Source organism: Emydura macquarii, unplaced genomic scaffold (genome assembly GCF_026122565.2).
Source record: "Emydura macquarii macquarii isolate MOO-44397 ecotype Brisbane River unplaced genomic scaffold, CSIRO-AGI_Emac_v2 contig_431, whole genome shotgun sequence".
NCBI lineage: Eukaryota > Metazoa > Chordata > Testudines > Chelidae > Emydura > Emydura macquarii.
In genome coordinates, this window is record NW_027130568.1 from 12,598,978 (window position 1) to 12,615,099 (window position 16,122).

The 16,122-nt window shown below is 43.4% G+C and overlaps 1 protein-coding gene across 1 annotated transcript in view; it reads left to right on the forward strand.

Annotated features, from left to right (window-relative positions):
- Nucleotides 1-2,231: 2,231 nt before the first annotated feature.
- KIAA0319 (KIAA0319 ortholog) overlaps nt 2,232-16,122 on the forward strand; it is a 48,311-nt gene continuing 34,420 nt past the window's right edge. The window contains exons 1-7 of the mRNA XM_067537459.1: nt 2,232-2,954; nt 5,618-5,813; nt 8,923-9,015; nt 10,884-10,981; nt 11,669-11,756; nt 12,841-12,933; nt 14,654-14,786. Coding sequence (XP_067393560.1) covers nt 2,259-2,954; nt 5,618-5,813; nt 8,923-9,015; nt 10,884-10,981; nt 11,669-11,756; nt 12,841-12,933; nt 14,654-14,786 — 1,397 coding nt within the window. The 5' untranslated portion in view covers nt 2,232-2,258. The remainder of the gene's footprint in view (nt 2,955-5,617; nt 5,814-8,922; nt 9,016-10,883; nt 10,982-11,668; nt 11,757-12,840; nt 12,934-14,653; nt 14,787-16,122) is intronic.

The following is a 16,122-nucleotide window of genomic DNA, read 5'->3' on the forward strand; positions in this document are numbered from 1 at the left end:
GCACTCCAGTCAATCTTGCCACCCAGGCAAGCTGGACTGAGTTATAGTGCGTTGCCATACATGAAAGATCACAAAAGATCCAGGTTGCTTCCGATCCCAAGAGACCAGTTTCTTACCCCAGGTCAATTTGTACCTCAGATCTCACACCAAAGACACTGCTTGTAACCAATCCTATAGTAAACTAACTAAGAGAAAGAAAATAGAATTATTTACAGGATAAAGCAGGCAACACAAATACACAAATATGTTACAATGTAATGTTCCAAAAGGTGATAGAGTTTACTCCTGGGGGAATTCTGTGCCACTATGTACATTCAGAATTCAGGTCTCCCGCAGATTTTTTTCCCCCCTGCAGAAAATACATTCTGCTGGGGAGGCACTGCAATTACACCTTTCGTCCACCAGGGGATGCTGTGGTGCCAAAGCAGAGGTCAGCTGGCTCATGACCAGAGAGGCAGGGAACAGAGACTACTTTCCTCACAGTGCCCTGCCTGTGGGGCCAGGTGAGGAGGCATGTGATATGCGGGGATGGACAGAGCAGGGCACAGGGAACTGCTGGGGGAATCACACAGACTGGGGTTCAGAAGGGATAGTGGGGTGACAGCATTGAGCCAGAGGCTGAATGGGAGTGGGGGTGCAGGGACACTGGGGGAAGGGGGAGGAGTTGACTGAGTGGGGGTGTAGGGACACTTAGGGATGGGGGAAGAGGGAGTACAGAGATGTGCCTGACTGAATGAGAAAGGCTAGGGGTCAGCTGGGGTCTTCATGGGGGAGGCTCCCCAACTCCCTAACAATCCCGCACCCCCCAAACGCCCTGTTCCAAATTTCTCCCACCCACAACCAGCTACCCTTCAGGCTCCTGCCCAGCCATTACTTCCCTCTCCCTCCGCTCCTCCATTACCCCGACTTCCCCAAACCTTTTCATTGCTTCTGAGGGGTACAGAAAATATGTTTCTGTATTGTAGTTTAAATGAATTATTACTCAATGAAAAATTACTCAATATTTAAATGTAGTATTCCCAGTAAGGAACCTATTTGTCAAAAATCGTTTCCTGAATCATTTTTGTTGCCTGTATTGTTACAGACATACTTACTGACAGGTGTTTTGAAATAAATTACCAAAATAATTGAAACTGGTGTGATTATATTGTGTTATTTTGACAAATAAAATATGTAAACTTTTGCAGAATTTTCAAATATTGTGCACAGAATTTTTAGGTTTTTGACACGGAATTCCCCCATGAGTAAGAGGTGTAATAATCTGAATGTCTTTTAGGGCTAATCCAGGTTGACCCTGGGGATTCCTGCTTTTGTTTCCTAGCTCGAGTCTAAACAGCAAAGAGATAAAGATAGCTGACATGAAAATTCTTCATTTCCTTCTTCCAGAATTCAAGCTAATGGGACAAGCTTCCTTGCACATACATCTCCACGGGTGTGAGAGGACCATTAACCCAGTCTTTCTATCATGATGTTTCGCAGTGGCACACTTAATTATGATAGTCCTTCTTGATGGGTTCACAAGTCCTCCTGTCTGGGTTCAGAGCAAGCATTCTTACAGTTATAAATCAAAAGTTACATACTACCTTGTAGCATAGAATACAGACATTACAAGTAAAATTAATGCATGCAGCAATTTACAAGCATTTTATAGAGTCTAAGCACTGAACACATCTTACATGTCTAACACCTGTCTTGAACAATACTAACACACAGATGAGCTGGTCTGGTTTCTAGCTATGAGTTTGTCAGTGCTCAACTGATGCCTACAGCCTTGGCGAGAGCTGGCCCCTGGTCTACTAGCGTCACAATATGTATGCTGTGCCATCAGGGTTCTTATGTTTCCTGCTCTGCTGCTAGCTTGCTGTAGGATGTTCGGCAAATCACGTAATTTCTTTGCCTCAGCTTCTGTATTTGTAAAGTGGGATAAGTAGCTTTGAGACCATCAGAAGAGAAATGCTATCTAAGTGCAAAATGTTACTCTTACTACACACAACTTCAAAAATTAGCAAACGTAAGAAAAATACTGCAGAAACTTGTGCATGGTAACTGGATTTATATTCAATCTTAATATGGTTTAAATTTTTGCCCTTGCATGAAAAGTCTCTCCAAGGCATGATGACGACTGATACAACTGTGTGATTATAGTTCTCTGCCTAATGTCAGACTATGTTGTTTCAGGATATTTCTGTGAGCAGTGCAGGGAAGGAGCCACATATGCGGACGCAGTGATATCTCCTAATTTAGAAACCACTAAAATCATGAGAGTTCCCCATGCTGTGTCAATGGCAGACTGCACAGCGGCTTGCTGCGATCTGTCGGGTTGTGACTTGTCCTGGATGTTTGAACGGCGCTGCTACATTGTGAACTGCCAACATAAAGAAAATTGTGAACCCAAGAAAATCGAAACCGTGAAGTCTTACCTTACATTTGTACTTAGGCCTTCTCAGAGGCCAGCTGCATTGCTTGGATATGGACAGGTGCTGCCAAATATGGTTCACTCTTTGGGACTACAGGGTGAGCCATCTGAGGAAGTGAGTAACCTGAAGGAGCTGTCTTTGCTGAGTAAAGACCACAACCTTGAGGAGATACCTGAATACACTGATGACTACAGGGAATTGGAGCAGGATCCCTTTCAGCTGAGTATCAAGCACGAACAGAAGGAGAGTGCTGATTACACAGACTGGGGCCTGATGGTGACCAGTGACAATGGCTTCAACTCTTCAGTAGCTGATAATGGAGACAAGCATGAGGATTTGGCTGAAAAGCAGAGTGAAGACAGTGGATTGGAAAATTTCATGACTAAAAGTGGGTCCAAATCAAACGCTGTTTCCGTTGAACAAGCCAAGGAGAAGCTGCCATCTCTCGCTGAGATGACACCATTTCCAGTGGAATCCACTGAAAGTGAAGCAGCCAGACAACCACCTGTACAAGCCAGTGGCCACCTGGGAAAAGAGGTAGGGTACCTCAAGATCCCAGAAGAAGTAATGAAGTGTTCTGCTTTGTAGTTCTTTTTCAGATCAAAATAGATTAGTGTAGCCCTGAAGGAAATCAAATTCAGCCTGGCATTGTTCACTGCGATCAGGTTACAAACAGCCCCTCTCCCGGCTAACTTAATTTAGGGATGTAAAAATTCGGCTAATGAGCAATCTGTTTAAATGTTCTATATTTAGAAACGCTGTGAGCTCCTTCCACTGTGATTTAAAGAGTTAATTTATTGATGACTAGGAGAGAGAGAGAGTTAATTAGTTGATGACTGGGGGAGTTAATGATTTATGTGTTAATGACTGAATGACTCAGTTCATAAATGAGTAACTCCTCGCCGCCATCACACAATCTGTGAGTCGCACTAGCTGGGCTGCTCAGGTTCTCAGGGATAGCCAGGCCAGCGCCCCTCACCCCCACCCCAGCACATGATCTCTGAGCCACAGCAGCTGGGCTGAGTTGCTCAGCTAATGAATGAGTAACTCCTCCCCCCAGCATATGATCTCTGAGCTGTATCAGCTGGGCGGCTCGGGCACTCTCGTTTAAACGTTTGATTAATTCGCTAAACGATGAGAATGCTGCTCACTGTTTAAACGTTTATCCTGTTATAGCCCTAATTTAATTGCAATGCAATGCTACTGAGATCAAGGGAAGGCACTTGGGTATCTATCAGACAGTAAGGAGTAAGGCTTCTTATAGTTAGGTATAGGAATCCCAGTTTAAATTTTCAGGCTTGTGGACATGGATCCGGATTACAACATATCTTTATGGCATTCTGGCTTTCTGACCTTCAAAATGCATTGTCCTTTAACAGCTCAGCATACAACATGCATCCTGATGTGCACTAAGGTAATGTGGTCTAGGGGACTGTGCGCAGGGCTGGGACTCAGCAATTCCTGCATTTGTATCCTGGCCATGGAACTGCGTCAGTGTGTGACCTTGGTCAAGTTATTTCAAGTCTCTGCCTCTGTTCAATAAAATAAGTCAGTGTAATGGGAATACTGATACTTGCCTATGTCACAGGTGTGTTGAGGTGATTTATTACCATTTGTGTTGTGCTTTGAAGCACCATAGAAATGCTTTTCATCCTAGAAGGTCAGTGTCCAGGTCCTTATCAGTAGATCAGAATCATTATTAAGGATACGATTTGGTCACAGAAATCACAGATTCTGTGACTTTCTGGGATCTCCATGATTTCCGGGGCTGCCACCAAAAGCTGATTGGCCGGCCAACTACAGGTGCTCAACAGCTGATCGATGGCTAGCCTGCTGGAGTAGCGGGGCTGGAGTAGCTGCGAGCCCCTGCAGCTCGGTTTTCCCCCTGCCCCAGGATATTTTTAGTAACAGTCAGGGACGTGTTGAAGCTTCAGTTCATTTTTGTTTATTGTCCATGACCTGTCCCTGACTATTACTAAAAATACCCATGACAGACCTTTAACTTTAATCGTTACCCACGAAGGTGGACATATTCCCTGCCCTGAAAAGCTTAGAGTCTAATTTAAGACTAGACACAAGTGAGTGTGACAGACTGTACACGGGAAGTGGGGAGGCAAGGCAAGGGTGATAGTAACAAGATCATGTGTTTATCTGGGCCAATAATGTGCATAGTTTGAAGGTTCTGAATCAGTTAAAAGTAATTATAGTAGTGTCAGTTATCCACAAATGCCACACACCCTTGCTATCATTAGCTGGCTGTCTTCCTGCAACCGTTACAACAGCAATGAATCTTGAGAAGAGCTACGAAGGACTGGTGCAGGGAAGGAGCTCTGTCTGTAAGTAAAACATGAAGGTAGGCCTGGGAAAACCAGACAATCACACAGTTAGGGCTGGCACAATGCTTGGCTGTTCCTGTCCTAGAACTCGTCTTGCTCAAAGATTTACTGTCACCTCCCTTAAGTCTGGGGTGCCAACATCTGCTAATAGGGCGAGTCAGCTGAAGAACACTGTTTATATTAAGTAGATGACTGAAAGTGAGATTTGTGGCATTTTATTTGCAAGCATTAAGAAAATATAGAGGCATAAAACAATTGTCAGGCCTTCGGATAAACAGAATGGCTATAGCTGGTAAAAGATGCAAATTATCTGTTATGTTTCTGTAAATATGATATAGTGAGAATAATGGTTTATTGTGTCACACTGATACATTCTGACTTTCTGAGGTCAGATCAATGGTGGTTTATGACTATTTTTAGGTATGTCTTACTGTGCCATTATTGCTTCTATTAGGGTGACCAGATGTCCCAATTTTATAGGGACAGTCCCGATATTTGGGGCTTTTCCTTATATAGACACCTAAAACCCCCAGCTCCTGTCCTGATTTTTCACACTTGCTATCTGGTCACCCTCGCTACTATCCATAGTGATGAGAACAATCGGTGACCTTAATAACATTTCAAGGCATCTTATCTGAATAGCCACATCCTTGCATTGTTCTGCATCTGGAACTCCTGTTGAAGTTGAAAGTAGTTTTCTAAAAATTTGATGGGAGACTGGGCCTTTTTTGGTAGTGTTTTTCTTCATGTTCAGGATATCTAAATGACACCAGTCACTGGGCTCAGCTTATGCATCATACAGAATATCTGAATAGGAAAAATGATTTGTTCATAATAATTGTACCCTTCCTCTTCCTCGTCTAGGTTCTAACGCCTTCCCAGAACCCTCCTTCAGACAATGTGGAGTCCACCCAAGCAATTGCAGAAAGATTCCAAGCCCCAACCACAGCCCTGTGGAGTCTGACACAAGATGAGCTCACATCACTTCCCACTGTTGCTGTCCTCTCTCAGTCCACTGTTGCACAGCAGTTCACATCTCCCCCCACTGCTGCCAAAGCAGGTAACTTTTCCTCAAGGCCGAACTTTTTAAAATAAGCAGCTGAGAAACAGTGACTCCTCGTAAGGCAAATAACCCTCCACCGAGGCCCCAACAGTGCCGACGCTGAGCGCCGTATCGGTAGCTCAAGTCATTTCTGATTGCCAACTTCAGTGGGACAGGGGAGATTTTATACCAAAACACAGCTTCGCTGTACTTTAAGGTTGTGACACAGGTTGCGTGGGGAAAAAAAATCTGAAAGCCAGAGTTCATTAGTTTCTTTGCTGATAGATGCTTCAAAGGTGCTCCCGGCTGAGGGGGACTGGCTGTGGAATGAGCCTCCGAAGGAGAGCCGGCTAATCTACGGTCTGCCTACTTTCACAGCATGCTGCAAGACTGGCCCCGTGTGATAAAGCTTTCTCACTCTGGGTGTGCCTACAGTGCACTCTGAGCCGGGGTCTGAGACCCCAGCTTCTGATTTGGTGTTTCCAAGCCCACATTTCAGCATCCACACTGCATTGTAAACCTGGCTTTACACTTGCTGGAACCGGGTCTCGCAGTCATGCTATCATGTTCATGCTGCACTGTTCAAACCTTCTGACATGGGTATGCGGCTTGAGCTGCACCAACACTCCAAAGTGACCAGGCTTGGACCTGAGTCACAGCGAGATTCGTGCTCTGGCCCACCTCCCTTGCAGGGGCCTAGGACCCAGGTCCTGAGAGTTTGCTGACCTGAGTCAGGTCGATAGGCATGTGGGCAGCAGGGGGGCTTGGACTCAAACCTGAATCTGAGCCCAGGCTTTGTATGAATGTAGGGACATACCCCGCTCCCTGCTATGGAGATGACAACAATGATAATGTCTGTGTGCAAATATGTTTCCAAAAGTCAGTGTGTTGCTTGAATGTCAGACAGTAAAACTCGATTGTTAAATCCATATACTTGAATGGAGGAGGTTGAACAAGTTTAATGTTGTTTGCCATTAGATTTTGCTGCTGCTAGTGGTTCCACCCTCCTCTGCACCTCAAACCTAGTGTCCCATTTTGGCAAGCTTACAGCCCACCAACTTCAGGCCCAATCCCATAACCGTTTCTTAGGCGAAACTCCCATTGAAATCTGAGTGAACAGGAATTTTGCACAAGTGAGGATGTACAAGGGTCCTATCGTTATAAAAGTAGTTTTATGTTCAGAAAAAAGATTTATTTTTAGACTTAGTGAGAAATCGTTTTCAGCAGGGGTCTCTGGAGGATCATTGCGTGATCATTGCGTGACCTTTCAGAACCGATGGAACTTAAAAAAAAGGCGTGGCACAGAGTGGTCAGTGGCATGCTCGCTCACCTTGGCTGTAATGGCCAGGCATTTCTCCAGCTGTGCTCCCTTTTCACACACCGTTAAGCTGAGGGACCGTCACAGATATGACCAGAGTAACTGTCCGAGCTGTTTCTATGGATTATCTAGCACTGAGCCGTCTGTGCAAGGTGCTGGGTTATTTTCTTTCCTTGAAAATGATTGTGTTTGTCACCAGCGGGACGTAACTCCCCTGAGCTCCAGCCCAAGCCGCAGTGTCTACGGTGCTGTTTTTAGTCCTGTAGCACAAGCTCGAGTCAGTTGACCCGGGCTCCGGTACTTACTATTGCAGAGTTGGTTTTTTTTTTCTTCAGTGTAGATGTACCCCTAGGGTCTTAAGTGTGAAGTTCTGACGACTAACTTTTCCTCAGCACAGCATTATTCTCTTCTGTCTGCAAGGTCCACAGATCCATTAAACCAATAGGCACTCAGCCTGCGTGCAGCACCTGAGCTATCAGTCACTGACAGGGGTGAAGAGCCCACCAGATTTTGGTTCTGCCTCCATAACTGCAGAGAGGATGACCTGACCTCCTGCTGCAGGGCAAAAACATTATTTTAACAAAATATTTGGGCCATAAATTTGCCTCCTCCAGACTGGGGGTTTAAGGATCGAGTTCCTCTCTTCTTTAGAGGCTGCCTCCCTCCTCGCTGATCTTCTTCCGTCCCCCTGGCTGCAGCAGGGAAACCGCATGCATCCTGTAGCCCTGTGCACTCCACCTGGGTCCCTGGGCTGTGGCTCCATTCTGCAGCCACTGCCAGGGGAATGGGAGATCAGTGCTCCCCTCCCTCTAGCTCTAGAAGGAACTCTAGCGCCTAGGGACCCAGACAGAGTGTTTTGCTCTCTGGAGCCAAAGAAGGGGAGCGCTGATCTCCCCTCCCTCTGGCTCCAGCAAGGACCCCAGTGTCTATGGACCCAGGTGGAACACTTTGCTTTGCTCCCTGCTACAGCCAGGAGGGGGGGAGCACTGATCTCCTGCTCCTTGGCTGCAGCAAGGAGCTGCACCGGTCTTGCAGTCCCGTGGCAGCACTTCGCCTGGGTCCTTAGGCAGTAGGTCCCTTCTGCAGCCAGAAGGAGGGGAGCAGTGGGCCACTTTGAAAGCCATGGCCTGTGGGCCACATGTTGGGAACCACGGTGCTTGCTGGTTCCTGGTCTGTACTCAAGGAACGCTAGCAATGGCTTTCTGGAAGCATCATGTATGGGGGTTTGGAGGTTGGAGGAGGCTTCCTTTACTCTCTTCTTTCCATAGAGCACCTGTACAGGGTTAGCCAAATTGTGGCCCTTAGTTTGCTGCATATATCCCCTCTATAGGTATCTGATGGAAATGGAAAACTAATGATTGGGAAACTTGAGGAAAAACTACATGTAGATTGAATGCAGCTATGCTCAGTTTCTCATACATGTCCTCTCTAATTCACCACTTTTTGCCCTTTAGTCTCCCAAATGTCCATATCTGTACTGTGGGGGAAAATTATGATTCAGAGCAAAACGAATGTAGATGGTGTACTGGAAAAACCACGGACATGTATTTAAAACAGAAATGAGTTAATTCTGATTTCAACTTCAGTGGGGGCAGTTCTCAAGTGTAGGCTGGTAAGAGCAGATTAATTCTTAATCCTGATTATTCTTGATAATTTATCAAGAAAATGTAATTCTCTCCCGTCCTTACTCAGAAAGTTGCCAGATGATGTACAATAAAAATGCAATCCCTATTACAATTTCTTTTTCAAATCAATTTTTCCCCCCCCTTATTCTATTTTTTAAAGACGTAATGTGTTTATCTTCTTCAGAACTTGTGGTGTCAGCTGGAGATAACTTAGAGGTGACTCTACCAAAAAGTGAAGTTGAACTGAATGCCTTTGTTGTGCCAGCACCACCCACAGGTGAATTTTAACAGTCTTTTCAAACAAGGAGACCCAAAATATTGACACATGAACACCGTTTGGCTTTGACGCTGTATGTACCGCCATAGCTAGGACAAGATCCATGGGGCAGAACTTCCCCTTCTAATCTGCAGAGACAGTTCTCTGTGGCACCAGCTGTGGGTTTCCAAGTGGGTTTTAGAGATTAGTGGGTGTGGTTTTTGTGTTTCAGCATGCAAATTAATTAACCAGATCTTCCTCTGGAGCTACACGGATTTATACCAGGGAGGAGCTGGACTAATGTGTCCACTTACACCATCTACTAGAAACAAATTTAGGCTGCAGCCACTAAACTGAGCCTTTCTTAATGCTGTTGGCTCCTGGTGCAAAGAATGAATTCTTTGTGCATGAGCGCTTAGCACCAGGACATTCAGGAGTTGGTGTCAGTGACCATGAGGAAAGTAAGTACTCATGTTAAAATACCTGCAGTCCATTCATTTGCAGCCCTCTTCCCCCACCACCTTTCAGATCACTGAGTTACAGCACTTTGCAGCAGCTTGACACATATTATTATATGGAGCAGCGATTCAGGTCCCAGACTCAAACATCAAAAGTTTTCACAGGGGAGAGGAGTAAATAGCGGGGTCCCCGAAGGATCTGTATTGGGACCAGTACTGTTCAAGATATTCATAAACGATCTGGAAAAGGGGGTGTGGTGGCAAAATTTGCCGATGATACAAAATTACTGGTGATAGTTAAATCCAAAGCAGACTGCGAAGGATTACAAAGGGATCTCACAAAACTGAGTGACTGGGCAACAAAATGGCTGATGACATTCAATGTTGATAAATGCAAAGTAATGCACAGTGGAAAACGTAATCTGGACTATACATACAAAATGATGGGGTCTAAATTAGCAGTTCCCACTCAAAAAAAAAAAAGATTGTGGAGTCATTGTGGATAGTTCTCTGAAATCATTTGTTCAATGTACAGTGGCAGTCAAAAAAGCTAACAGAATGTTAGGGATTATTAGGAAAGGGATAGATAATAAGACAGAAAATATCATAATGCCACTATATAAATCCGTGGTACACCCCCACCTTGAATACTGAGTGCAGTTCTGTTCACCCCATCTCAAAAAAGATATATTAGAATTTGAAAAAGTACAGAGAAGGGCAACAAAAATGATTAGGGGTATGGAACAGCTTCCATATGAGGAGAGATTAGAAAGACCGGGACTGTTTAGCTTAGAAAAGAGATGACTAAGGGGGGATATGGTAGAAATTTATAAAATCATGATTGGTGTGGGGAAAGTGAATAGAGAAGTGTTATTTACCCCTTCACAGAACATAAAAGCCAGGGGTCACCCAATGAAATCCATAGGCCACAGGTTTAAAACAAACATAAGGAAGTACTTCTTCACACAACACACAGTCAAGCTCTGGAACTCGTTGCTAGGGATGTTGTGAAGGCCAAAAGTATAACTGAATTAAAGAAAGAATTAGGTAAGTTCATGGAAGATAGGTCCATCAATGGCTATTAGCCAAGATGGTCAGGGATGCAAGCCCATGCTCTGGGTGTCTCTATGCCCCTGATTGCCAGGAGCTGGGGCTGGATGACCGGATGGATCACTCAATAATTGCCCTTTTCTGTTAATTCCCTCTGAAGTATCTGGCATCAGCCACTGTCAGAAGACAGGATACTGGGCTAGATGGACCATTGGTCTGACCCAGTACGGCCATTCTTACGTTTTTATTAAGTCGTTGTTTCTGACTATACTATTTTGCATTGTGGACATTCAACTTCATTTTGTTGTTTCCCCATGTGGCTGTGCACAGCTGTTTATATTCAAGGCAAGGCTGATCATTTCTTTTTTTCCCCACTCCCAGAAACAGCCTACAGCTATGAGTGGAGCTTGATCAGTCACCCTGCTGACTATGAGGGTGAAATGGAACGGAAGCATACACACACGCTGAAACTCTCGAAAGTAAGTGAGATGTAATTTAGTCCCACTTCACTCAGACAGTCACTCCATGAGATTTTTGCAGTCTGCATTGGAGGCATCTGTGATTTTGTCTGAGTACCACAATTGTGCTTTCCTCAGCAAGTTATCAGATTGGCTTTAGGATTGTTGGTTTATAAATCAATTTGTACCTGCTATCCAAAAGGCTACATCCTCAGTTAATGTGAATCAGCATAGTTCTGCTGACATCCGTGGAGCTATTACGTGTTCAGTACATGCCAGCTGAGGATCTGGCCTAACATGTTCCTGAACAGAAGGGAAAAGTTGGTGACCTATAGCGTCAGAGTAAAATGGGACCCTCCTATTCTTTTAATTGAATTGATATGTTATGCATCACAGAGAAGTTTAATCTTGTTTCACTGACTGTCAAGGCTCCCTTGTTTCCTCTGCCCGTATCACAGAGTCTTCTCGAGGCATACAGAGTTTTTCAGAGGACTCTGATGATCTTTTAGGGCAAAGTAAAAGTGTCTTAAGTGGCTCCTTCTCAATTCCCACCACTGGCCAACGACCAGCACTTTGTGCCTGTCTTTATAGATGGAGCTCTGGATTTCAAGTCGCTTGTTTACAGTATGATGGGCAAATCTTTAAATGTTCAGATGATCTCTGTGAAATTCCTACTTGTAACTGGAAACACTCTTTTGTATGCTTCAGCTGTCAGTAGGCCTCTATGTCTTCAAAGTGACCGTTTCTGGTGAAAATGCATTTGGAGAAGGATTTGTAAATGTCACTGTCAAACCAGGTAAATCAGTTTGCCCAAATAGTAACTAGGTTGTCTTTTTCAGCATAACGGCTTGTTCAACGCATTTTTAAAAAAAGATTCATTAGTGGTCTAAAAGAATAACTAGTCGCCTAACCACACAAAAAGATTTGCATTCAGGGAATTTCTTCAGGGAATTTTTTCTAAATTGAATTAAATGCTGCATCCCAAGCTGTTTCAGAGCTCATTGCATGGATGGGGAAGGGCTGAGGTGGAATTATTTCACCTGTCTGTCTCTGCATAGACCTCACTGCCTCCTCCAGTAGTGAGACACCGAGGGCTCTTTGGGGTTGAACTGGCCCCTGACACAAGTTAAAGCAGCCACAGGACAGATCTAACTTGGGCCATTTGAAACAGTCACCAGCCTAGGACTGTTGGACACAGTGCACTCTGACCTAACCCCTTTTCCCCTGCCTTGCCCTACACTGCCCCAGAGTGTACAGCGTGTGTTCTTGAGCTGCATGTGCTAGCTTTCTGCCACTAGGAAATTCCTAGATACTCCAGTGGGGTGGCCTTAAGTCCACTTTGTGTAGCTAGAGCAGCACAAAGGGAACTTGGCCTGGGCCAAGGATCTGGAGCAGTAGTGATATGTGAGCCATGATGCCATTCTCATCACTCGCAGTCTGGATCCTAAATTTAAGATTAGAGGGACTGTTGTTTTACAGATCTACGGTCTGGCTCCAAAATTGTGTGGATTACTTTATGTATCCAGCAAACTTAATTGCAGGTCTCAGACTTTTCAGGAAATTAATTTTCTGGGGTTGTTAGATGATACATTGAACAAAGCTGAGCAGTGTTTTCTTGTTTAATTATAGCTCATAGTTCTTTGAGAAAACACTATTTTTAAGTTCTTTTCTTTAGCTACTCACCATTGAAAATAATAGATTGTTAGGTGCAAATTTTCTATCTGATTTCACCCAAAACTTACATTATTTTTCCCACTGCCTAAGCATTAATCTTCCTGCTCAGTGGTTGAATGTTGATTTGGCAGATAGCTATCTCAGCAGAATAGAGTTCTAGGCACAAGTCTTCTTTAAACATAGTTTTCTGTTCCTCTTTTACACAGCAGTCAGAGTAAACCAGCCACCTGTAGCAGTTGCTTCCCCCAACGCTCAGGAGGTGTCTTTGCCTACAACTTCTACTTTCATTGATGGCAGTCGTATGTACTGGGCATATATATCTTTGTTTTTATACTTTGATCCTTATATAGAGTTGTAATGTTGTTATTTCTTATGGGTGGTAAATTTAACTTATTACCACCATCTCCTGCATATTGTATAAGAGCCTCAGTACTATATATACATAACATTACATCCTTTATCTCTGTCCTGCCAATGAAGTGACATTTGATTATGAAGTTTGTCTGTCAGTAAATTTGAGCTCCAACATTTCTGTTGTAATTTTTGTTTGCCTTTTATTTTAATAAAATACGAAAGCTGCTCTCTATAGATCCATTTTCAAGTGGAAAGCAACATTTCCTAGACTTTGGGCTTGATTCTCCACCACTGTGCCACTATGCAGTCATTTATGCCTGGGAGCATGAATGTGGAACGCTATCAGAATAGAATTCATTCACTCTTATCGGTGGCAAAGTTTTATATTCACGTTGCACTGGGGTAAACCCCTGATACAACGAGGTACTTAACATGTGCCTAACTTCAAGCATACGAGTGGTGCCACCAAAGTTGATGGAACGCTTCATGTGGCTAAAGTGAGGCGTGTGTTTAAGCATCTTGCTGAATCAGGGCATATATGACTAAACAAGGTGCATGGCAGGAGATCATATGTATAAAGTGTTAGGCTAAATTAAATTCATTAAGGAATAATCCACTCTTGAGCTCTCACGCTGTCTGTTTCCTTCTACTCTCATCACCTACGTAAAGCTCAAGCAATCAGACTTCACGTAATCAAGTGCATGGTGAGGTTGGGAAGATGAAATGCATTCTCCAGTTTGAGTGCAGGGCTCTGGTGCAGCCCCATCAGCTGCTTCTCCACAAGACTAGTGTGTTGGGGGCCATTGGATCCACAGACATGTTAATCTCATAGCCCCTCCCTGTCCTTCCTGCAGTTCCCATTGTCATCTTTCATGCCAGTCTCTACAGGCCAGAATGGAAATCTCTCCATGTTACATAGGGGAGGCTGAGACCTCTTGTACAACCACTTCTCTAGTTGCTCCTACTCTTCACAGCTCCAATATGGGGTAAAGTTTTCTGAACATGCCTGCCTGCCCTTGTTCCTTCTGCTTTGTTTCTGTGCTGAATATCAGTCTCACTCTTCATCATCATCATCGTGAGTCGTTCTTTCTGTTTTTATTGGTGTTTATTTAATCTCCAGTGTTTGGGCCCCAATCATACAAACACTTATATATGTGCTTAATTTTACATGCACAAGTAGCCCTATTGAGCCAATGGAACTACTAATGTATTTTAAAGTTAAGCAGGATTGAGGTCTAAATAGATAACTAAGCGCTGGAGTGGCATTACCTATGGTCTCTGGTATGTCATAGGCATTTTATATCCTCTCATGACTTGTTTTCCTTTTTAAAATGGAATAAGGAAGCTAAATATACCCCCTTTTAAATATAATTGCCATATTATACATCTACATATATATGTAGATTTGTTGCCATTAAAAAAATCAACATTTACCCTCACCATAACCAGGAGTTACCTTATTCTAAATATAGGGAAATACTGCCTTGGGTAAGATGTTGTGGTTTAATAACTGTTGGCAAATTGAGATTGCTCTGTATTTTCATATGTGTGTGAACATGTCTGAAAAGTTAAATATAGAAAACCAATTAAAGTTTCCTAGTATGAGAGTTTTTAATATTCATACTGTTAATGCCGGACTCTGGTATTTTTCTTTACTTGATGTAGAAAGTAGAGATGACACTAAAATAGTGAGTTACCACTGGGAGGAAATTAAAGGTCCCTTGAGAGAACAGAAGGCATCAGCTGACACGCCTGTTTTGCACTTGTCTAACCTTGTTCCTGGCAACTACACTTTCCGGTAAGTGGGCTGCTTTCCCTCCTCCTGTGTTTCAAGCAGCACATCATGATTTCAACTCAAGTTCTTTTTCTTTTTTGGAGCAGGGACCATCTTTTTGTTCTATTTGTAAAGTGCCTAGGACACTGGGATTCTGGTCCATGACTAGAGCTCTTAGGTGCTATGGTAATACAAATAATAATGTTCTTTGCATCTGACAAAGTGGGTTGCAGCCCACGAAAGCTTATGCCCGCAGAAATGTTTAGTCTTTAAGGTGCTACAGGACTCTCTTTGTTTTTGCTGTATACAGACTAACATGGCTACCCCTCTGGAAATATTCTTTGTGGTGATGTTTGCCCCCTCAAACAGATGGCTGTGTTTTTTTCCCCAAATTATTCCCCTCAATTTAGCTTGGTGAAGAATCCTAGGGAATAGGATAATCAATAAACACACTGATTTCAGAAAACTGACATGTTGCGTCACATTTGCTTTGCAGCATGTTGTTATGCAAAATAATGCATCAGAAACTCACCCTCCTCCCAAATATTTTCTATAATTGAGGAGAGAATATTTTCATTTCATTATTTTTCATTCCACAAATTGGCAAGTGTTCTTGGTATCTGTATGTAGTCAGCTGTTGTAGTCACGCTCTAGGACTAACAGTAGACAAAATGGGATTAGGAGACTGATCACTGCAAAGCACTGTGATGTGTCAATATTGCAAGAATCATTAACTTCTTCCATAAAGCCTTCTCCCTGTTACCGTTTGCCTCCTAGCATAGCCTGCTGAAACTGGAGCCAATCCAGATTTCAGTGCAACGGAAGAGATTGTTGTTGTAATTCTGAGTGTTTGTGCAGTATGATATATTCTCCATTTTCTAGCAACTTTTAGTTTAGGGCCCAGTCTTGCATTCCTTTTATAGGCAGAACTATCAGGGTGTTTTGAAATTGCATAGTAACATAACGTGATCACATAACATCTTCAACATAATGAATCTCTCCTCATTAGAGAGTTCATATACATGTGTGTAAAGTGTGGTGCTCTGTGCAAGCTTTGTGGGTTAATTCTTGCTTAGACATAGGGCCATATTGTGTTCTGAGTTTTATACAGATGTAAATCTGGAGCAGCTCTAACGACTTCTTGAGTTACTCCATATTCATAGTGGTGTAAATGAGAATGGAAATTGACCCATTGCCCTTATTGGTATTGCTTCTAGGATGCCTTCCAAATAAGGATATTAAAGTGCTCTTCATACAGTAATGAAGTCTCAAAAGGCCTGTGTGAAGTGACCATTTATTATACTCATGTACAGATGGAGAAACTGAAGTACAGAGACATTAAAGCAACCTGTCCAAAGTC